This window comes from Colobus angolensis, unplaced genomic scaffold (genome assembly GCF_000951035.1).
Source record: "Colobus angolensis palliatus isolate OR3802 unplaced genomic scaffold, Cang.pa_1.0 Scaffold117, whole genome shotgun sequence".
NCBI lineage: Eukaryota > Metazoa > Chordata > Mammalia > Primates > Cercopithecidae > Colobus > Colobus angolensis.
In genome coordinates, this window is record NW_012112808.1 from 2439376 (window position 1) to 2463581 (window position 24206).

A 24206-nucleotide genomic window follows, 5' to 3' on the forward strand; every position below is an offset into this window, starting at 1 on the left:
AAAAAAAAAAAAATTAGCCGGGCGTGGTGGCGGGCACCTGTAGTCCCAGCTTCTCGGGAGGCTGAGGCAGGAGAATGGTGTGAACCCGGGAGGCTGCGGAGCTTGCAGTGAGCAGAGATCGTGCCACTGCACTCCAGCCTGGGCGACAGAGCGAGACTCCATCCCAAAAAAATAATAATAATAATAATAATAATACCAGAATTGACCTGATTCACTGGTACTAGAGAAACCCAAGATGTATACTTACCCAACCAAAAATGCATGAAGTCTTTTCTGTCTACAAATTAAAATCATAATATCTCTGACTCACATTTTTAAGTGTTTAACTTTGACTCCCCAAAGTGTACTATTTTTAGAGTATGTATTTTTCTGACCCTGTCACTTCTTGTTAATTAGTATAAAAATAATATTTGGAGTAACTCTTTAGATTATTTCCACAAAAGGTGGCATGTCTAACCAATCTGATTAAACACAAAACATTTGCTAGTTAAGTGTAGTCTATTTTTCTATGAAATATCATCTAGAGTAACTCAGTAATTCTCAAACTTTAATGTGCATTGGACTCAAATACACATTAATATTTGAATTTAAAAATAAATACTGTTCTTTAAGAGTTACTCTTAAAGTATTTCCAGAGTTAATTTTGAAGTTATGTATTTTTGACACTAAATAGATAGGACTGTACTCAGAGCAGGTGGATTCTGACAGCAGCCCGACTCTTACAGCAGGATGAGGAAGGAGGGTGTATTAACCTAACAGGAGTGGCCTCTGCCCAGGTGTCTCCACAAGGCCACAGAAAGCTCAAAGATCCATGTGTCACCAACTGATCATTGTAAATAAAGTGGACCTGCTTTTTTAACCCTGTCAAAAAAGACAAAAACAACAACTAAACAAAGAGGTGGCTACTGAAAAACAGATATTATGATAATAGTTCATGTAGAATGGCACATCATTGTATTTTTACTGGGCAAAAATGCTGGAGAAAGGTACTTCTTCTGAAGTGAATTCAGATCTATAAGCAACACGGTGGGGCTCTTGCTCAGATATCCCCATGTTTAAAATTTTATAGTATCTTTGATGATGTTAATAAGTGTTCTTTGATAAATGAGCTCAGCAGTCAGTCAAAACATTTTGGAAACTACGAAATTAGGCAAAGTTAAGTCGATTTTCCATAATACAGAACTCAGAGGCTTCACCATGCTAACATGAATTGAAACGCTCAGGGGAGATGGAAGTATGGGGCATTTCCCACAGTAATTGACTAAATGTGATTTTTTTGAAATTTTGTTTGCTTGCTACCCCCTTTTTGTTGGTAGAACTTTTTAAAAATCATACAAAACACAGTTTGGGAAACCATTCCACATCTAATCTGGAAGAACTCAAGAACACAGTTCTGATTTCAAGAAATCATACCCTTTGTTATAATACAAAACAGGCAACGGTAAAGTACCTTTTAAAAATAGGGTCTGGCCTTCTTGAATTTGTAGTTATGGAGTGGTATTGGAAAAACATTCTCTCAAATTTCAGAAAGAGATGTAGCCTATCTTAGTTTTTGACAATAGGTTTTCACAAGCAGGGATGTTTTGCCCTGACTCTTTTCTAATGACGTTTGTTGTCAGCTATTCTGCCACTGTTCCTAGGAGGATATATTTATCTTGACACACACACACACACACACACACACACACACACACACACAGAGAGAGAGAGAGAGAGAGAGAGAAGGAGCACAGGGGAAGATGTCTCAACTGCTGCATTCCTTAATAAGAAAAAAGGAATAATTGGCTAGCTAGTGGCAAAGACTGGAACATTTTTTAATCAAGTACAAAGACAAGGTTTAAGCATTGATGGCATTTAATGAGAAGATTGTCTTCCTATTTCATTTTGGAATTAGCCCTGATATTTTGCACCAGATGTGTCAAATTAGAATGGAAAGGCAAAAACAGATTATTTTCCTCAGGCATAAGGGACCGTGACACTCACATAAACATATATGTGTGCTCAAAACAACATGCAAGTGCATGCATGCACACATACCCTGTTTTGAGAACCAACACAAATATGTGCAAGGTGACATTACTCCCAGCCTGACTCATTAAGATCTCATAAAGATCTAAGGTTTTCAAAAAGCATGTAAACCCATTACACTGTTTCAAATTACCTAAACCACCCAAAAATGTTTTCTGTGCCAGCCACATCTATCTTAAACACGGAATGAGGCAGAATCAATTACTAAATATTCACTGAATTCTATCCTAAACACCTAATGTGATATGATTTGGCTACACCCCCATCCAAATCTCATCTTAGGTTCCCCCATGTTGTGGGAGGGACCCGGTGAGACGTAATTGAATTATGGGGGCAGGTCTTTCCCATGCTGTCCTGGCCATAGTGAGTAAGTCTCACAAGATCTGATGGTATTATACGGGGGAGTTTCCCTGCATAAGCTCTCTCTTTGCCTGCCACCATCCACGTAAGATGTCACTTGCTCCTCCTTGCCTTCTGCCGTGATTGTGAGGCTTCCCCAGTCATGTGGAACTGTAAGTCCATTAATCCTGTTTTTCTTTCCAGTCTTGGGTATGTCTTTATCAACAGCATGAAAACAGACTAATATGTAATGAGACAAATATTTCTTTCAACCTCTTCCTCAGGGTAGATGGTTAAAGCCTTGAGACCACTCCAAGTACCAGGCTCTGGGTTTCCCTGAATCTTCCTTCATGGTTTCAGGAAAATTAGAAACCTTTTTTTTTTTTTTTTAAATCAGTCCTGCAGCTTTCTGCATCCTGCTTCTGACTTCCAGCCTCCTGCTTCCTGCAGCTTTCTTCCTAGCAGAATCCTGGTGTAGACTAGTATAGAAGACTTGGATATCCAACTACTTGATTTATCACCTAACACTGATATATACCAGCATCAGGAGGAGGAGAAGCAAGTCAACACCAGCAAGCATCCAGCTCAAGCTTACCCTTCCTCACATCCATCTCCCTCTTCTCCACATTATTGTCCGTGGTCAGAGCCCCTCCCAGATTCTTTCCCGGCGTCTTCTCTCAAGATGGAGTCAACAGATTACTTCAGACTCTGGGGGAACACGTTGGTTGAACAGCTGCCCAGTATCTTCCAGAGATGGATGATGTTGTTAGTATTTCCCTAATTTTCTCTAATTTTAGCCAACCAAGACTTAGGTTGGGTAACATGCCTGAAGCCACACAAGTTGAAGGCTAAATAATAGATTTGCGTCTACCACCACGCCACCCTGAATGCGCCCGATCTAGTCTGATCTCAAAAGAATAGATTTGAGAAGAGACTTTTCGAAAACTCCCTTTTCTGTGAAGGTTTATTTTCCTTATGAGTCTGCTCATGATAAACACACAATGGATTATTATTCAGCCATGAAAAAGAAAGCCTGTCATTCGTGGCTTTCATGCATAGAACTGGAGGACATGATGTTAAGGGAAATAAGTCAGGAAAAGAAAATTAAACACCGCATGTTTTCACTCACAGGCAGAAGCTAAAAGAGGTTGATCTTGTAGAAGTAAAAAGTAGAATAGGATACTAGAGGCTGAAAAGGGTAGGGGGAAGTGGCAGGAATAGAAAGAGATTTGTTAAAAGGATATGAAATTACAGCTAGATCAGAAAAATAAATTCTAGCATTCTACAGCATCATAGGATGAATGTAGTTAACAATAATCTACCTTATAGTTTTCAATAGCCAGAAGGAGTATATTGAATGTTCCCAACACAAAGAAATGATAAATCTTCCAGATGATGGATATGCTAATTACCCCAATGTGATCAGTCTGTATTATATGTATTGAAACATCAATACATATAAATGTATTTCATTTAAACTTATTTCATTTAAAAATTTAGCTGAAAAAGGAAACACACATACACATAAGTTAAGGCTTTTTTGAATGTCTGCTAATTCAGCAAGGAAAAAAGTGAATGATAAATACTTGGCTTTGTAAAATCGTTTCTGTTTTCAAGGAAAATAGTATGTTTCGAGTTGTCTGCTGTTTTTAAAGTCAGTGATGCCTAGAACTAAATGATAGTATGTTTTGATTTCTGCGTGCTCTGTGTTTTATAGCAGACTCACTCTATAATTTTTATTATGTTTTCATTATTTACATCCTTTCTTATTCCAAAATCATATTTAGAGTCGTTCCCTCAAAACTGACACCTGTTATGAAGCAACAGGGTCTTTACCTAAACTAATAACTGAGAATATGTCACAATGGAGGTCCAGGCAGAACCCTGATTCATGAATTTGCTCACTGTTTTTTCTAGTGGCAGATAACTAATTATGTTTTTGGAGTTCACACATTCACGTGTTAAACAGATAGCTGGCTTTAATGAGCCCAAGATTAAGTGTTTATGTTTGAACCCTATATAAATTAGCTAACCTTTATATAAGTCAAAGGTCATGTTCATATTAATACATTACACTTAAAGATAATTTCATTTCTTAAGTTGGGTAAAACGTCTACCACTATTACCAGACAAAGCAAAGTAAACAGATCACAGCACACTCCTTGAATGCCCATAGCACCCTCAGGTTTCCCTCCAAGTAAAATGCAAATAGCTCACCATAGCTGTTAGTTGCACTTTTCCATTGCAGACTTTCCCTGTCTCTCCAGTCTCAGCTCACACTTCTCCCGCTCCTCTCATTGTGCTTCTGCCTCAACGCAGCTTTCTCTGGTCATCTTTTTGGTAAAGCCACCTCCACTAAACTTCCATCTCAGCCCCTGTGTGTTGCTTTATAACACTCACTGCCGTCTCTAACTATGTAAATCTTCTTCTGTTGTTCTTTGCATCTTTTCCTCCTATCCATCTTCCCCTACTATAATTTAGGTTTCATGAGTGGAGAGACAGTATTTATGTTGTCCATCATTTTATCCCTGTGATTAGTACACAGTATGGCCTACAGAGGTACCAATTAAAATTTATTGACATTTCTTATGGCCATCAACAGATATTTATTGGGTCCTAACTTTTTTAAGACATTATGCAATATTAAAAAGAAAATATTATTGTTCTTGCCTTTCAAGGAATTTATAATCTCGATGGAAATATGAGATACACAAACATGTGCTGCATAGCTAATATCAGCAACATAATGTTAGCAGCTAATATTTATCAAATCCTTATTATACATCAGTTTCTATTCTAAGAACTGCACATGTTTTCATGCCTTCCACTCTCGTCTATGATATAAATACAATTACCATCCCACTTTACAAAGGAGGAAAGTGAAGTACAGAGCAATAACAGCTGACCTGAGGCCATATAACTAGGATGCAGGGCAGCACAGAAAGCCAGACAGATCATGATAAGTATCAAAAAAGTCTTACACTGAAACATACTAAGGAGCTTAGGATTGAGGAGCATCTCTACTTGGAGTTGTCTGTGAAATGTGGGTTGAGAATATGAGATTTGGGCTGGGATGTGAAGGGTGTGCCAATGGAAGCGATTCTAGTTGGGAAAAAGAAGAAGGACATCAGAAGACCTATTTTAGGTACAATGAATAAACCCAATTGACTTAAATGATGGATCCATCACCCACTCATTAATTTCTTGCTGACATACAGCCCTGATTATGGAGGACTCTGAATATCAGACTAAGAAATTTAGGTCCAATCAACAGAAAGCAAAAATTTTCAACCATTGGGTATTGTTCGGTGTAAGGTAGTTTGGGTAGCTGTTACAAATGTACCATTCTCTTTCATCCTCCCATTACTTCTCAGAACAATCTCTAGTTAGGGCTTCTTCCCAGTCATTTCTGTCACCATTTGCAAATACTTCACTATAAGCCAAATTAGATTTCCTAGTTTCTAATGGATGATCCTTTGGCAAGCTATAATTTTCCATCTTCCTAATTCTGCCCTTCAAATAAACATGTATTTAACTATTTGTATAAATCAGGCTAATTTTAAATTATCTAGAACAGCACTGTCCAGTAGAAATAAATGTGAACCACAAATGAGAAGTACATATGTAGTTTTAAATTTTCCAAAAGGCACACTAAGAAAAAAAACAAGGAAAATAATTTTAATTATACATTTTATTTAACCATTATATCCATATATAATATTTTCAAAATGTAGTCAACGTAAAAATTATTGATACATGCATCAGGAAGAATAGCTAATGGATGTTGGGCTTAATACCAGGGTGATAGGCTGATCTGTGCAGCAAACCACCATGACACATGTTTACCTATGTAACAAACCTGCACATACTGCACATGTACCCCAGGACTTATAATAAAAGTTGAAGAAAAAAAACTAAAAATAAGTTATTGATGCAATATTTTACATTCTTTGTATGTGTATGAGGTAAGTCTGTGAAACTCAGTGTGTATTTTACACTTACAGCATGTGTCATTCAGACTCACAACATCACAAATACTCACTAGCCACATGTGGCTGGTGGCTAATGGATTGGACAGTGTCTGGATTTAGCTTGAGGAGAATGTGTTGGAGAGACTGTCTATTACTTTTAGTCTTTAAGCTTTGTTCTTAAGGAGTTCTTGCCTGCAGGGTTTGATGCAATCAGTAATGATATGACCGGAGCCTTTCTTGATTCCACAGGTTCGTTTGTTGTTGTTGTTTTTGTTCTTCTTCTGAATGCATGCCAACCAAAGAGTTTCAGATTTTTAACAGTAAGACCCAATAAATCTAATGTGAAGGAGAGATGCTTTGAAAATGTCTCTTATATCTCCACATATTGACGGGGAGCTCCCAGATTCTGTCACTCATAGAGCTGTGCATCCTTCCTCATCACATGTTAGAGGCTGCTGTCTCTGCAGCGAAAAACCCATGGGCAGTCCATGTGAGGATGCTTCTCCAAAAATCCTACTTTAAATGAAAGATGACTTAGACACAGAAAAGAAATGCATGCAGATAGATACAAATTCAGTATATGTTAAGGCAATGTCTCTCAAAGAGTGTTCCCTGGAACAGCAGCAGGGGTGTCATCTGGGAACTTGTTAGACATGCAAATTCTCAGTCCCTACCCCAGACCTTCAGGAACTGAAGCTCTGGAGTTGGGGCCCCATAGTCTGTATGCTAACAAGCCCTTCCGGGGATCCGACTCCTAATGCACACTGATGTTTAAGAATGGCTGTAGTAACGAAATCATAAGTTGAAGATAGAGTATAGGAGAGCAGTGAATGTTTTATGTTTGAAAAAGAAAAAAATACTATTTTTACTCTTCAAAAAAGATTTACCATAGAATCTACTGATGTGGCCAGCCTTCAGAGTGCAATTAAAATCCACTTTCACGTGCAAAAATATGAATGAATTTCACAAACGTAATGTTGTGCAAAAGCAAGAAGACACGGAAAAGAACAGATTATGTGTAATTCAATTTATGTCAAGTCCCCAAACAGGCACAACTTATAGATGCTGTTGGGAGTTGGAGTGGTGATGATTAGAGTGAGGGTAGTGGCTGGAAAGGAGGAGAAGGGGTAGAAAGGAGGAAAATGGTAGACATGTTCTATTTCTTGACCTGGTCCGGATTATGCAGGAGTATTCGTTTTGTGATAATTCATCAAGCGGCATGCACACTTATGAATTTTGTACTATAGGTATATTTATATTCAACAGAAAGTTAAGAATTTGCATTTTTTACAAAAATTATGAATGCAACTTTTAGGAAAATTTTTAGTAATGTAAATACCATGCACTTTAATTGGCAGTCTCACAGTGTTTCTCCTAAATAACAAATAGAGGTTTACCTTAGAGTGATCCACTTCATATGTCTCTGGGTTGGAGCATAAACATACATAACCTTGATGCTCTCTCATGGCCTCTCTTTAATTAAGGTCCTTCCCTTCCTCTTGGTCCCTGCTCAATGCCATCCTCTCCTGTTCTCAGCTGACTTTGGACTAATCTTTAGCAACTAGTTAAGTCATTACTCCAAATGTCACAAGTGGGATCCTTCCAAGGAGCTTTGCATTTTTTAAAAATGTCCCAAAAGGCAGAACAAGTTTCAAGTCTCCAAGGAAGGGAGGCTCCTCTGGGAAGTGTGAGGGGTCAAGAAACAGATGGCCTTCTCTGGTCCCCTTATATCTCCCAGCATGGTGGCCATCAGCTTCACCTACCAACGTGGTTGGCCTGATCTGATTGCGTGAGTTTTCCTCTGCAGTGATGTAGGGAGCAGTGGGGTGGTGTGGGTGTGCCAGAGAGGCAGGGGATGTGATGCTGGCCTAAAAAGATGTGGTGTTCCACACAGAAGGACTATACCAAAGTTTTTGCTGGTTCTATTTGCAGTGGTGCTTTATCAGATAAGGACCACAAAATAAGAGGTTATCACAAATATGTGTTTGAGGATTATTCAATACTTAGATTATAGACTCCTAGGGAAAGCTACTTCTTATTCTTTTCATCAATATGAGAACATCAGAGACTTACAGTTAATGAAATACTCTCATTACATTTGGAAAATTCATCAATATATTTCTCTGCTATACTGAGAACTGATATTCTGCCAGTACATTCTAATCCTGCTGTAAGTGTTTTTAAAATACTGAAATATTTACATAGTGTTTGGCAAACAGTGACTTAACACCTCTCCTCGCAAGTGACCCTTCCCACCACCTCCCTGCCATCCTAGAACACCAGCAGGGCTCCAGGGCCTTGCCCCACCGCTGTGGACATGTGCATTCTGATTAGGCAACATCTATACCAGTTATTAAATGTTTTGAATATCACTTCAGATTCCCTCATGACTGCTTTATCCTTGCTATACAAACACTGACAATGTGGTGTATTTTAAGGATCAAATGAAAATGTGATACCAGAGAATTGAAATGGAGAACGAGAACCTTGGACTTAGGTAAAATCCCATTTCCAAATCTATGTTGAGGGTTTCTTCTGATATGCAGCAGGTATACTGACTTGAATGGCTAACATTCAAAGGGAAATAAACCATCCAAGTATCCATGTGCACAAATGTATATGTCAGTGCTATGGACTTCGTGTTTGTCCCTCCACCGCCAACAAATTCATATGTTGAAGTCCTAACCTCCAATGTGATGGTATTTGGGGATAGGACATTTGGGAAAGTAGTTGAGGCTAGATGAGGTTATGAGGGTGGGGTCCCTACGATGGAATTAGTGTCCTTCTAAAAAGCAGGCACACACACAGAGGAAAGGCTATGCAGGACCGTGGCCAGAAGGTGGCCATCTGCAAACCAGCAAGAGAGCCTTCGCTGGAAAATGAACTGGCCAGCACCTTGATCTTAGATTTCCAACCTCCAGAACTGTGAGGAATAAATGTTGGTTAAGCCACTCAGGCTATGGTACTTTGTTATGGCAGGCCAAGCTGACGATATAATCATTGTATTAGGAAAATCTATTATAATAATTTCTAGAACTCATAGTTAAGCCTACTCTGAAACAGTAGCGGATTAAAATAAAATCCTTCTATAAATTGAAAATAACACTTTTAATTTAATCTTATTCTTCTCAAGTTTCTTGTAAGTCATTTATAGTATTTTGTTTTAACACATTTTTCTTAGTTTGTGAGACAAAACATTGTTCACATCATACAAATACCTCTGTACACCCTATTTCCTGTAATACCAGATGTCACCTGGTTTTTTTTCTACCATCAGGGTGATGTTTGAAAATGAAATTTACTGAACCTGTTTTACTTTGTATGACCAGGCTGTTTCGTCTTTAATTTTCTGTAAGTTCATTGGCGTAATGCCTTTCAGCCTATGTACAAGTTTCATGAGTACTGTACAGTTTGAAATGACTAAAAAGGTTTTTACAAATGGATCTAAAATAATGCCAAATTTCTTAAAGTAATATTTGTTTTTTGTTTGTTTGTTTTTCTTTGTTTTTGAGACGGACTCTCGCTGTGTCAACCCAGGCTAGAGTGCAGTGGCATGATCTTGGCTCACTGCAACCTCTGCCTCCTGGGTTCAAGTGATTCTCCTGTCTCAGCCTCCCAAGTAGCTGGGACTACAGGCGCCCTTCACCAAACCTGGCTAATTTTTTTATATTTTTAGTAAAGGCAGAGTTTCACTATATTGACCAGGCTGGTCTTGAACTCCTGACTTCGTGATCTGCCCTCCTCAGCCTCCCAAAGTGCTGGGGTTACAGGCATGAGCCACTGCGCCCAGTCCAAACTTCTTAAAGTATTATTTGTTAAAAAAAAAAACACTTTAGAAATCTTTAAAGTACATATACACTTTAAAGTTAGATAATGAACTTGTAAGAATCACACAGTGAGTTAGACTATTTCAGGGTATACAAAAGTAATACACACTGAGGTTGCTTGGTTGGCAGGAAATTCAGAGAATGAGGAAACCATTTCATCAGCCGCATGAACTTGATCACCCGGGAGGCAACAGCCATTCCATCAGTTCCTCTAGAGACTCAACAACTGCTCTAGCAGCCATCCACTCAAAGAGCTGATCAATTCCTTTCACAGTTAAGTGAATATTAATTCTCTCCTGGTGTGTGGAGCTCTCATGTCAGGCCACCTTAGTGTCCGTTGGCCAAGCAAGAGGTGTCTGCTTAGGGCCCATTACTCACCAGTCATCTGTGACCCAGCTACTAGGGTCATATAGTACAAAACATGGTAACCCTTTTTCCCAACTTGCACTAATTAGGTGGCAGAAACTTCCCCTAACACACCATAATTAAAGACAGCATGGAGTGAGAGAGCAGCAGGCTAGAAGTCAGGAGAATAGGATGAGTGTTCTCATATTTGCTACTAAGTGGTAGGAGACAGACTGTCTTGGTTTTCTAAGTTTCGGATCCCCAAAAGCAAATCTGGAGACAGGGTTGTGGGTGCAAAAGGTGCACCCACTTTTTATTTGGGAGGTGTTCTCAGGAAGTACAGGTGAGGTGTGAGGAAGTGATACAGGGAAGGGAGGACAGCCCCTAGGGGATATTAATGATCAAGTTACTGCTAAGGAAAACCGAGGCTCCGTTCCTTTAAGAGATGTATAGAGTGCATTCAGAAATGTCTCCATGAAGGGTGAGGAAACTGGGGTATTTATCTCCCAAATCTTTGGGGGGTCCAGAGCTGGGCATTAATTCCTGGGAACTTCTGGTACATCCAGGACAAGAATGCCGTCTGTACTGGCACCATCGGCTCCAACCTCAGGGGTAGTCCACAGGGAGGTGGGAAGAACATGTTGGCTACAAGGCTTAGCTTGCATGGGCTGTTTTTGTTCTCACTACTCTAGCTCTAGAAAGATCTAGCCTCTCTAGATCTCAGAGGTGGAGACAGTTGGGAAGGAGTAAGAGAAGGAGAAGAGTGAATCCAACTTTTGAACCTTTACTACAACAATTGATAATGTTTTAGAAAGTCCCCAGATTGGATTTCATTAGAATGTCCAGTAATATAAACGATTGTAAAATAGCATGTGGGATCCACACGATGAGCCACTCCGCAGCCACCCATATTTCAGAATTATTTTCAATGGCATGGAGACAATTGAAGAAAGAAAAAAAAAAAAAAACAGAAAAAGTAAGCACCTGTGGGAATGGGGCCCCTGATTGAGTCTCAGTTCTTTCTCACTCAGATGGGTTTGTGGATCCTTCTAGAGAGGAATAAATTGATGTTCGGGAGAAGTCATACAGGTCTTTGAAGCTCAACATAGTATCTCCCACAAATGACCCAAATGCTTGTCTCACTCTCCAAACATGTGCCTTTATGTTTGGAAAAAAAGACAAGTTCTGAGCCAACAAGGTAGGTTATGACTCAGTCCTTGAAATTCTTGGATCTCAGCAGCAACACTCAGCCACGCTTTCCAAGTGTCTGGCTAAAAGCAATCTGAGCCCAGAAGTTGCTGCATTTATGAATCTGGAGAGAAATTCTATCTCCTGCCTCAACTTCTCCATAAAATAAAATAACTCAGAAGCAGTGACCCGATGCCAGGCTGTCAGCTTAGAGTTAAGGCCACAAAAGCCTTTATCATTTTTCCTAAGAAGGTTCTTTCAGTAGTACAGTCACCATGACCTTTCATTGTCAGATCAAACTAAGCCAAGGTGTAAATAAAACAATTGTACTCTCCCAGATTTATAGATGAATGTTTTAACAGAATTCCCAGCCCATTTACTTTTAGAACCATAGATACTTTTCACACTCATGGCCTTGTAAGATTTTATTTTTTAATGTTATCAAGAGAGCCTGTGATGTGAGGCTTAGTAAGAGAGAGGGAGGCAAGATCAGAATAAAATCAGAAGGATGGAGGTCAAGGATACTGAAACAACCAAGTCACAGACAACTGAAAATAAGAGCAGATTTGCCTTTGTTTACATTGCCAAATGGGAAAAATTAACTTGATTGAAAGGGTAATTAAGCATTTCTTTTTCCATCATGGTCCAAACCGGCTTCATATCCAGCTGTTCTGTTTTCCATTGTGATGATTCTTTGTTGAGTCACTGACTTAAATACGGCCAGGGTGACACTGGTGCACACCTTAGTGCTTCCCCCACTATCAACCTTTGTTTTGTAAGTACATGGTAAAAATCTCAGTGAGAATTGTCCAACTCAGGTAAGTGGATAATGAGGGAAGAGTGGGAACATTTACAAAGAAGTGTTGCTGGAACAAAGAGGTAATTTGAGCAAATCAGATTAGCTTTGTACGGTATCTTAGAGAGATTATCCAGCTCAACACCTTTAGTTCCTAGGTGCAGAAACTGAGTTTATGTAAATTGCATGAATTTCCCTACAGTTATGAAGCTTGTAGCTCTAAATTGTGAATCACAACCCCATGATTCAATCTCTCATTTGCTCGTATTTTCAATAACAACTGGCAGAAGAATATCACCTTCAGTGTAAGAATGAGCTGTTTCACACAAGTTTATTGTTTGAAATGTGTGTTTTGTAATAGAAATAAAATTAGTTATGCATTATGGTAGTTTTCCTAGCCATGTCGCAAAGACTGTTAGCACAGGGTGATGATCCCCAAAATCTGAAGCCCTTCTGGGCCCAAGCATTTCAGATAAGGATTATCAACCTGTCCCTGAATTCCGTAACTCTGGGAATGATTGGTCACCTTTTAATGGAGGTTAATGAGACCATAATGAAGACAAATGACCAACTACAGCTCATTTGGGTCTCCTGATGCCCGGAGCAATGTCCTGTCTATGGGCCCTGTTACTTTTCAGGTAAATATAGTTCAGCCTTGTTTATCCAGCTTCACTGGGACCAAGCCCAGTTCAGATCATCAGCATCAGAATAGTCTGGGAATGTGTTGCAGGATAGTTTTTTCCTATATAAAAGAATAGCCGCCGCAAAGTTTCAGTAAGAACATTATCGACTGGAGAGACTCGTTTATTTAGAAAAGCACCTGGTTCAGATGCAGGAAAAATTACTTTGTCCTAATTGCTTCACATAATAAGCCAAAGATTCTAACGAGCAGGCCAGGATAAATGTTTTGCATGGTATAATCAAATCAGTTAACAAGAATCAAAGAAAATCCAGGTGATGGTATTTCTGTGCAATTTTTGCATCAAGCTCTGGTACTCATGTGTAGACATTTATGCATTACAGAGAAAGACTATTTTATGTGTAGGTTTTTGTGTATAGCATTCTTTTTTTTGTTCAGACCCATTAGAACTTCTATACCAAAATGACCTCCTATCATCACTCTGAACAATAGTCAGGGGCTTCCTCTCTTACTCGGTGCATTTTTTAGACCACGCAGCTTAAATAGTTATCTTCAAAGACAGTTAATCATGCAGTCAGTTTTATGCTTTATAATCACCTCTAATTTTGATGCAACATGGTTTTTTGCCAGTTGGATTGTCCCTCTCATTTATTTAACACATCTCTATATTTGTTGGCTATTTTCTCAAATCACATCTACTTTAAGAATTCAAGATTCGCCATCATTGATTAATTCATGGAGCAGGAATTAAGCTCAGTAGCTAATTTCTCAAAAATGGTCTGGAAAATCTTTTGTAAAATGGCAGTATCACTGGCATTGAGGTACACATTTTAAATTATTTTTAACCTTGGTGGGTTCATAGAGCTAATATGGTGGATGCTATCTTCTCCCAGAAATACAAACATATACACACATTTTGCATATCTTTTCAAAAGGATTTGTAGACACATAGAGCATACCCAGGGATCCCCAAGGGTTAAGAACTTTTGTTCTAAAGGGACATCTTAGATAGAGATAGTATTTATTTTGACTTACCGTTAAGACATTTTTGTTAAAAATTCAATAGTTTCATCATCTTTCACCACAGTTTAAATCCATACATGTAATATTCCGTGTAGATATGTGTAATTAACTGCATTGAAAGTGACCTACTTTTTGGAATTTCTGTTTTCTGAGGTTTTTCATTTTATTTTAATCTATTTTAAATATTCCTTTAAACCTTTTCAACTTTCTAAGTGAGGGCTTTTTCTTTTTTAATTTATGAAAGTGTTTCTTTTTTATTCTTGTTAATCTTAAAAGCACATCTATCTACAGCCCTTTGGCTTGAATATTTGATTTAATATTTGCATTTGAAAAAATTCTTTAAATATGACATTGACCTTAAAGATTTTGAAAGTCAGAAGCTACATATAAATTTAATTCCGGTTCTCTGTTATTAAAATAACATTGACTGAATCTCAGAATTAGGTGATAACTATTTTACACGTTTTTGAACATTACCAAATGATAATTTTTAGAATCAAGTAAAATACAAATCCAAGGGGCTGCAAGCGTTTAGTATATGCAACTACATTTTTCAGTGTAGTTTACAGAACTTACATAGAAATAATAAGTTATTTTAGTGGCCATATACACTGGTGTCTTAGTCCAGGCTCCTACAACAAAATACCATTAACTGAGTGGCTTATAGGCAACAGCAATTCATTTCTTACAGTTCTCGAGACTGGGAAGTCAAAGGTCAAGGCACCAGCAGATTCGGTATCTGGTGAGAACTCACTTTCTGGTTATTAGACGGTGCCTTCTAACTGTGTCCTCACATAGTGGAAAGGGTAAGGGGACTCTCTGGGACCTTTTTAAATCTTTTTCATGAAGGTACTAATCTCATTCATGAAGGCTCCACTTTTATAATCTAATCACCTTCCTAAGGCCCCACCCCCTAATGCTATCACCTTGGCAGTTAGAATTTCAGCTTAGGAATTTTAGGGGGACACAAACATTCACATCATGAATATGTATATTTTCTTTCTCCATCATTATGAGTAAGGATTTCATGTACATATCCAGTGCAGCTTTCATCACCCCCTGAGCAGAAAAGCTGCACTGCCACTTCAAACCTACAACTAAACCTAATGTAATGAGATCCATGATATAAAAGATACAGAATCAAATCTAGGCCTGCTAAAGGTTGTGAGACTAGAAATTCTGAGATCCCTATAAATAAAGTAACTTTGGTGGAAACCATCTTCCATAGGTACCTGCTTATTTGTGAATATTGTCATGAGGTTATATAGTACTTTTCCTCCCACTTTATTGATGTGTGTGGAGGTAGAACCATTTCTGGAGAAAAGTCTCACATACATGACAGTGAGCTTGTGGGTTTGGTGGTGGGTCATGCTGATATGAAATCCTTGTCATCACATACAGACATGTATATTTGTGTGCACACATCAAATATACTAAAACTGCATTTTTCTAAAATGCATATTCTTTCATATATTTTATTTCTAAAGTCAGGACTTGTCTTAGAACTGATAATGTGTTATACTACATAAAATAATAGTGCAAAGAACAACTGATGGTATCTTGGATGCAATGAAATGCATTATATAGAAACATATCAGAAGATGCCTTAATAATGTTGAAGCAACTCCCCAAGAATATTGAAATTACAAAGATAATTTATTTGCTAAAGACATAGATTTTGGTGATAAAACAGATACAGTCTGGTGAGTAATTTTTCAAATGCTTTCACTCATCTTATGTGACTCATTAGATCATAAACTTGTAAACTCAATGTAAATCACCATTGAAGAGACATGTCTTATGTAATATTTGGTGCAGAATCATAATGTTTGTGTAACATGATTAACAACAATGAATTATTGTTCAGTGTAAATGAATAAATTTTAACTAAATACAAAGTCTTGGATAATTCTATAACATTGATGTTGAGAGAAAGTAATGTTGTACAACACGAAATATCAAATAATATCATTTTTAATAAACAACTAAAACTAAAACACTTTCAAATTTAAAATTTAGCCTGATCTATATAATACCTTTTTAAATCATTGTATATTTTTAGTGTTCATGTGAGAAAAATATTCAAAAATTTTTTTTCAATTGACATCTTAGCTCCAAAATTAAAAGAGGATTTTTTAATGGGAGCTGGTTTAAAACAATTTGACATGAGTTAGATAACAGTTTGGCAAATGTGTCTGTGCTCAGTTTTGCTTCCAAATTTGGACTTTTAGACTTATTGTCAGTCTCAGAAAGAAATAAGAAGCAGTGCAGATAATTAAACATTTGCCTTGGGGGAATTATTTGCAGTTAATTAAAGCCACACACTTCGGGTATATATTAATACTTGCTTCACTGGTTATTAAATTTGAATCATATGTTAACTACCCAGGTTTTTCACTTGTCCATCAAATGTTGCTTGTGGCAGGTTCAAGAAACAAACTTTCTCATAATATTCCAAACCATGTTGTTTAAATCTGTCTCCTAATTTTGAGAGGAAATGAGTGGAGAGAGACAGAGGGAGGGAGGAAAAGGAAACAAACAAAGAATAGTTTGTTTTAGACTCCATCTGATTCAGCTCTATTAGGGAGTTAAAACTCAACCAAGAGACACAAATTCAGTAGAGAATCCATTTGTAAGTAATCAAGGTGTTGGTGTACCACCCCCAGCTTTCTCCATGGCCACATGCTTACAAGATTAGCTTATGACTTTTAGATATCTTTGGATTGCTTTCCTTTCAGCAGCATGAAAAATATCTACTAGACTATAAGCTCCATGAAGGCACAGATTTGGTGTTTTGTTTTCTGTTGGCTCCCCAACATCAAGTACAGTGAGGTGTGATGGCTCACACCTATAATCCCAGCACTTTCGGAGGATGAGGCAGGAGGATCCTTTGAGGCCAGGAGTTCAAGACTGGTTTGGGCAAAATTACAAAATCCTGCCTATACAAAAAATTAGAAAACTAAGTGGGCATGGTGGCCTATGCCTATGGTCTTAGCTACTACAGAGGCTGGAACAGGAGGATCACTTCAGCCAGAAGTTTGAGGTTGCGCTGAGCTACAGTTGCAGCACTGCATCCAGCCTGGGTAACAGAGATTCTTTCTTAAAAAAGTGTCTGGCATATACTTGGCCATTATTAAATGTTTGGAAAATGAATGAGAGACCTACTTGCTGTCTTCCTGTTGATCCATTCACAGGATCATTCCAATGCTTTTTTAAACAGCCTCCAGGGAGACCTAAATATTCAGCAAGGAGCCCTTTGTAGTTTTGCAATAGCCCATAGTCACGGAATCCTTTTAGCCATGTTTTTTTCCTGTAACCATATCCTATAACAAAAAACTAATAATAATAAGTGTACAATGATTCCATGTTTAAATGTGCTAAACAAGGGAGGGAATGACCTTGCAGAGACCAGAAGGTCTGCATTCCCTCCATGCTATTGTTCTACCGTTATGGTTCCCGAGGAAGATGAACTTAATTACCACTGGATTTCAAGGCTCTGTATCTGACTTTTTCAAGGACTCAAGACTCCCATATGTGAGCAACCACAGTAATGGAAGCATTAAGAACATTAAAATTAGATAGTCCTTTAATCTTCTCTATTTTGCCTTCCTTTTACATCCTTTCCTACAGTTCTAAGACTTTCCCTGATGCAAAAAGATTGCTTTTATTTTCTTATTTGTTTTAAAAAGATATCCCAGCTAGCTATATCTCTGCCTTTGTAAGCTTTGAGCAGATATCTCACATAGTATGGGGGCGGGGCGGGCGGGGGGGGGAGCGCCTATTTCTTGGCAAACATATGTATTTGTGGTTATTTTTTAAAGTAATAAATTCTATTTTTCCTCAAACATAAGTCTATCATGTTAGTGCTGAAAGCTGCTCTATTTCCAATTTAAAAATGCTGACCAAAGGTTTTGCTTGGTTGTTGTTAGATTCTGCAAAGGATGACAATATTACAAAAGGCGGCGAAGTGACAGATCATTCTGTGTGTGACCAAGATCATCCCAATGGTAAGTTGTGAAATCCTTTATTAGCTTTTCTTTTCTTCTGCTGTGAAATAGGAAAAAAAAAACCCAGAGACTTGAATTTTTCTGGAAAAATATTGAATTGCAGTAACACTCTATTAGCACTGAATACCAGTTGATCAGTAGCTGCCATCTTTAGATGACACTTTTGCTTTCCAGAATCCTCATCACTCATTACTTTTGTGCTAGGCTGACTTCATTTATTTTGTTTATTGTTACTTGCCTGAATTCTATAAGCACTGGGTTTGCAAACACTGAGATGAATGTGTTATAACAATAAGAATAAATATTTCATTGAAAAACATGGAGAATAAATGCAGGGGATTAAATCCACATATTCTTGGGATATTAAGAAGGGAATATAGAACAAACAGAAATGAAACAATCTTTAGAAAAATAACAGAAAAAAATTTCCTGATGTAAACCAGTTCTTCCACCCAAAACATGAAGTACACATTATATTTATAGGCAAAGGAAAAACTCAGAACAGACATCTGCATAGCTTCATGGAATTTCTGAAGATAAATGATAAAGGCTTTTTAAGCATAGTCAAAATCAGGTAGTAATTAAAACCACCAGAATCAGATTAGCCTTAACTTTCTTCTTCCACAACCCTAAAAGCTAGAAGAAAATGGAGTCACAGTTTCCAGAGCTCTAAAGGGCACAGTTTCCATATTTAATGAAGTTATTATTTATACATGAAGTCAGAGCAATATTTTCTCAGGAATACAAAGATTAAGAAAATATGCCACCCAGTTATCCTTTCTGAATAAACTAACAGAAGGCCTGAGCAAAAACAATAAATATAGAAAGGAAGATAAAACTCAAGACTGAGGAAGGCACATTTGAAAGGGACTATATGGTAAGAGACTAATTAAATGTATGAAAATGTTGAAATAATTATGTTCTATCAAATAATTTTGAAATAACTATTTAAAATTAGGATCAAAATGTTTTACCTAAATATATGTCTTTAACTTTGAAATTTATAGTATGTGTTGTTTGAAAATGGGAAAAAGGAGAGACTAGCGTTCAATAATGAAAGTCTAACTTAGACCATTTCTCCTACTGAAGACAACTAACAAAAATACATATATTTATATATTATATATTATACATATACATATGGAGAGAGAGAGACTATTTAAAGGCATCAGTGAGCTAATGAGATACTGAAGAACTGTAAAGCTAAGTTCTGGGAAGCAATGAATCTCCAGATATGTTAGCCCAGAATTTGAAACCCTTTTTACCTTAGGGCATTTGCTGATTCTACAGAAGGTGTCTGGAGCTCCGTTGCTGAAAAAGGCTATGGCCCCTGATAAACTCTCTGTTTTGGGGTTGAAACCCCAAAGATATGTATCCTAGCAGGAAGAATGAATGAGCAGTAGATTGGCCTTGGACTGCTGCCCAGCTTCAAATCATCTCAATCCTCACATTAAGTTAAGACCAGCCCAGATTGCTAGTCCCCTCAGGCATCTAAGAAAAGCAAATGTAAAATATTTACCAGGAGTGAAAAAGAGTGTTATAGGCTTCAAATCATTTATATAAATAATTTGCAAAATATAATGTCCTGCACACACATAAAAAATACCCCAAAAAACGAGGGAAAAAGGATAACATGAAAAACAAAACAACAAGGCAAGAGAAGTAAGTTCATATGAGCTGAAAATATTAGAGTTATAAACACAAAGTATAAGATAATTATGCTGAGTATGTATAAGGAGATAAAGATAAGATTGGAAATTTTAGCTGAAAACTAGGAATTCAAAACAAAATAAATTTTGCAATGAAAGAGTCTAGAAGTAAATGATGCTGTAACTGAAATTAAGAATTCAATGAATGAATTTATGATTGACCAACATATTAGACACAGCTAAAAGAAGATTCCTGAACTAGAAGTTAGGTCAGAATGTACCCAAAATTAAAAATAGTAGGGGAAAAAAGGATGGCAAACACTAAAGAAAGGGAAAAAGATATTAAGGATCTTATGACAAAGTCTATCACAAGTACAGTTGGAGTCCCAGACAGGATGGAGGGAGACAATTGGGCAGAAGCAATAGTTGAAGAATGTGGTGAGAAATTTCCCACATTGATGAAGGACCCCAGAGCCAAATGTTTCAAAAGCCCTTTGAACTGCAAACAGAATAAATATAAATAAATAAATCCACAACCAGGACCATCGTAGTAAATAAATAAATAATATACAGAAATATAGATATTATAAATAATATAAATAAATAAATCCACAACCAGGACCATCGTAGTAAATAAATAAATAATATACAGAAATATAGATATTATAAATAATATAAATAAATAAATCCACAACAAGACCCATCATAGTAAAATTCCTGAAAACCAAAGAGAAACAAAACATTTAAAAACTATCTTCAAGCACTTGGACTGATAGCTGACTTTTCAATATGGATAATGAAAATAAGAAGATAATACAACAAAATAGCTGTGAACCAAGAATTCTAAACCCAGGGGAATAGTATGTTTCAAAAATAAAGGTAAATGAAGGACGTTTTGGACCAAAAAGAAAGGCGGAGTTCATCACCAGAGAATTCTGGTGTTCTGCAAGTAGAAAGCTATTAATCCCAAACAGAAGGCCAAAGATAAAGGAAGGAATTAAGAGCAAGGTAAATGGTAATTATTGGATAAGTCTAGATAAATATTGATGGTATAAATCAATACTGACAGTAATGTCTTATGGAGTTAAGATATGCATAACATTAAAATATACCACAATAATGGCATTTATTGGAATGAGGTAAATTAATTTTAAGTGTTCAAATGTTTTTCCATTAACATGAAGAGTAAAAGTACCAATTAGTGTTGAAACTGTGTCTCAGTGGCCCCTGAGAGTCAGGAAATGAGGTGAGCCCTGTAATTGCCCAGCTGGTTGCCTGGAGAGTTTCCAGGCTGTGGTGCAGAGAGGAGGAACCCAGGGGGAGCCCAGCAAACTCTCCACATTGAGGAGACAGAGGGGAGAGTCCTGGGAGGCCAAGGTAGCTAATGTTTGCAAGGTAGCATTCTACAGAGAAGAGAGCTCCACAGAGGGAATGCTCAGAGGTCTACAGAAGGAACCCCTCAGTCTTCAACTGGGTAGGAACACTAAAAAAGATCTGAGAGAGTGATACCTGGAGCTTACGCAGGGCTAGAAGAAGTGCCTGTTCCCACCAGCCAGGCTGGAAAGCCTAAACATTCATAAAAAACTTGGAAGGTTTGTGCCTTAGTAGTGGAGCAAAACAGGCAATAGACTAACTGCTTCTTCTGTCCTCCGCAGTAGAGCTTAAAAGTGAGACTTGAGAGGATCAGAATATCTCTTGAGTAACTTAACTGCATTTTAGAATGACGCTCAAAAATATTTATAAAACTTATAAATATATCTCATACCCAACAAAGTAAAATCAACAAAATTACCAGGCATGCAAAGAAGTATTGCAAGACAACTCTCCATGCATCTTTCATATTTCTGCATATTTTGTGAGCAGAGGCACTGCTTGTGTCTTTGAAAAGGATCATGTTTCTCTTCAAATTAAAGAGCATACATACTTATTGTGCATTTTAAAAGGTTCAGAGAGTCTTGAGATTCTCTAATATGGTTTGGTTGTCTCCCCACCCAAATCTCATCTTGAATTGTAGCTCCCATAATCCACACGTGTTGTGGGAGGGACCCTGTGGGAGGTAACTAAATCACAGGGGTGGGCTTCCCCATGCTGTTCTCATGATAGTGAAGAAGCCTCACGAGATATGATAGTTTTATAAAGGGGAGTTTCCCTTCACACACTCTCTTGCCTGCCACCATGTAAGACATGCAGTTGCACCTCCCTTGCCTTCCACTATGATTATGAGGCCTCCCCAGCCATGTGGAACTGTGAGTCCATTAAACCTCTTTTCTTTATAAATTACCCAATCTTGGGTATTTCTTCATAGCAGCATGAAAATAGACTAATACATTCTCTAAGTTCAAGATTCCTCCCCTATGATATCACCCACTGAGTGTGCAGGAATCGGCTGGTCCACCTATGGCACCATGTGGGAATCAGGACTCAGAGAACAGACACTAATACTCTGGTTACTGTGATTTCTCTGAATAATAAACTGTTCTTTATCTTTGATCCACAAGTCTTTGTCTTCTGTCAGCGTCCATGGAGTTGTGGCTCAAGCAGGGTAGAATCTCAGAGTCTTCATAGTTCTTGACAGGAAGCAGGAAAGTATGATGCACAGGAAAAGTCCATAAATGGAACTCAACTCATAAGTGATGCAGATGATAGAGTTAATATGAAAGGGCATGTTAAAAGTTGTTATAACTGTATTCCATGTACTTACGAAGTTAAAATTAGGACTGACCATGTTAATTCGAGACAAATAAGTTATAGAAAGATCCAAATTGAATTTATTTATTTATTTATTTATTTTTGAGACGGGGTCTCGCTCTGTCACCCAGGCTGGAGTGCAGTGGCCGGATCTCAGCTCACTGCAAGCTCCGCCTCCCGGGTTTACGCCATTCTCCTGCCTCAGCCTCCCCAGTAGCTGGGACTACAGGTGCCCGCCACCTCGCCCGGCTAATTTTTTGTATTCTTTTTTAGTAGAGACGGGGTTTCACCGGGTTAGCCAGGATGGTCCAAATTGAATTTCAAGGAATTCAAAACACAGTGCCTGAATTAAAAATTATACTTGATGGGAACAGTGGCAGATTAGATACTATAGAAGAAAAGATTAAAGAATTTGAACATGTAGCAATAGAAGCCATCCAAATAGAGTAAGTGACTAAGGGAAAAAAGAGCATCCATGAGCTATGAGACATCTTGAAGGGTAGTTGTAATTACAATGTACATGAATGTGAATCTCTGAGGGTGAATGTGGGAGGAAGGGACAGAAAAAATATTTGAAGTAAAGGTGATTAAAAATGTGTCAATGTGATGAAATTATGAGCCCACATATGCAAGAAGTTCTATGACCCCAAAGCGTAAGAAACGTAATGAAAATTACACCTAAGCGCATCATAATCAATTTATTTGACACCAGCAACAAAGAGAAAAATCGCAAAAACAAGCAGAGGAAAATTACAAGTTATAGACAGAGGACAAAGATAAAGATAAATCAGGCCAGTCACAGTGACTCAGGCCTGTAATCCCAGCACTTTGGGAGGTTGAGGTGGGCAGATCACTTGAGGTCAGGAGTTTGAGACCAGCCTGACCAACATGGTGAAACCGCATCTCTACTAAAAATACAAAAATTTGCAAAGCATGGTGACAGGTGCCTGTAATCCCAGCTACTCAGGAGGCTGAGTCAGGAGAATCGCTTGAATCCGGGAGGTGGAGGTTGCAATGAGCCTCCTGAGCTGAGACAGCACCACTGCAGTCCACCCTGAGTGACAGAGCAAGACTCTGTCAAAAAAGAAAAAAAAATGAAGATAAATAAAAGGTCTCACTGGAAACTAGAAACTACAATGACATGCAAAAACATGATGAATCTCACAAATGTAATATTAAACCAGAGAAGGTATGAAAGCATATATTGTTTATTATATAATCTCATATATATCAAGTTCAAAAAGCAGGAAAAAAATTAACATTTAGAAAGGCTTGTTTAGGTAATAAAACAATAAAGAAGACCTAGGTAATAATCACTATGATAGGGTTTTGATTAAACTTTGCTGATTGGAGAGGAGATACTGCCTGGGAGGGGGCCATGAGGGAGCTGCCTGGCTAGATGGTTATCATAAAAATGTATAGTTTTTGTATTTGTATTTGGTTATTTAATTGAGATATCTATATTTTTGTGTGCTTTTCTATATGTATGTTGTAATTTTATAAAATTGGCTAAAAGAGGAAGAAAGAAAGACAGGAAATGAGGAAGGGAATCAAGAAAGGAGGAAAGAAAGGAAGCATCAATGGCAGAGGTTGTTGTAAAACTAGATGATGGCTGGCAGTAGGAGGAGTTACACATTAGCCTGACTCCATAAATACGGCTCAAAAACTAAAAATCCTACCATGTTATGGATTCTGACAATATGTT

At 37.7% G+C, this 24206-nt stretch overlaps 1 protein-coding gene across 4 annotated transcripts in view; it reads left to right on the plus strand.

The window, feature by feature from the left end:
• MACROD2 (MACRO domain containing 2) overlaps window positions 1–24206 on the plus strand; it is a 2135582-nt gene that overhangs the window by 2021405 nt on the left and 89971 nt on the right. For all 4 annotated transcript variants that reach the window (XM_011962618.1, XM_011962604.1, XM_011962612.1 and 1 more), the window contains one exon: window positions 18087–18164. In XM_011962618.1, the coding sequence (XP_011818008.1) occupies window positions 18087–18164 (78 nt within the window). The remainder of the gene's footprint in view (window positions 1–18086; window positions 18165–24206) is intronic.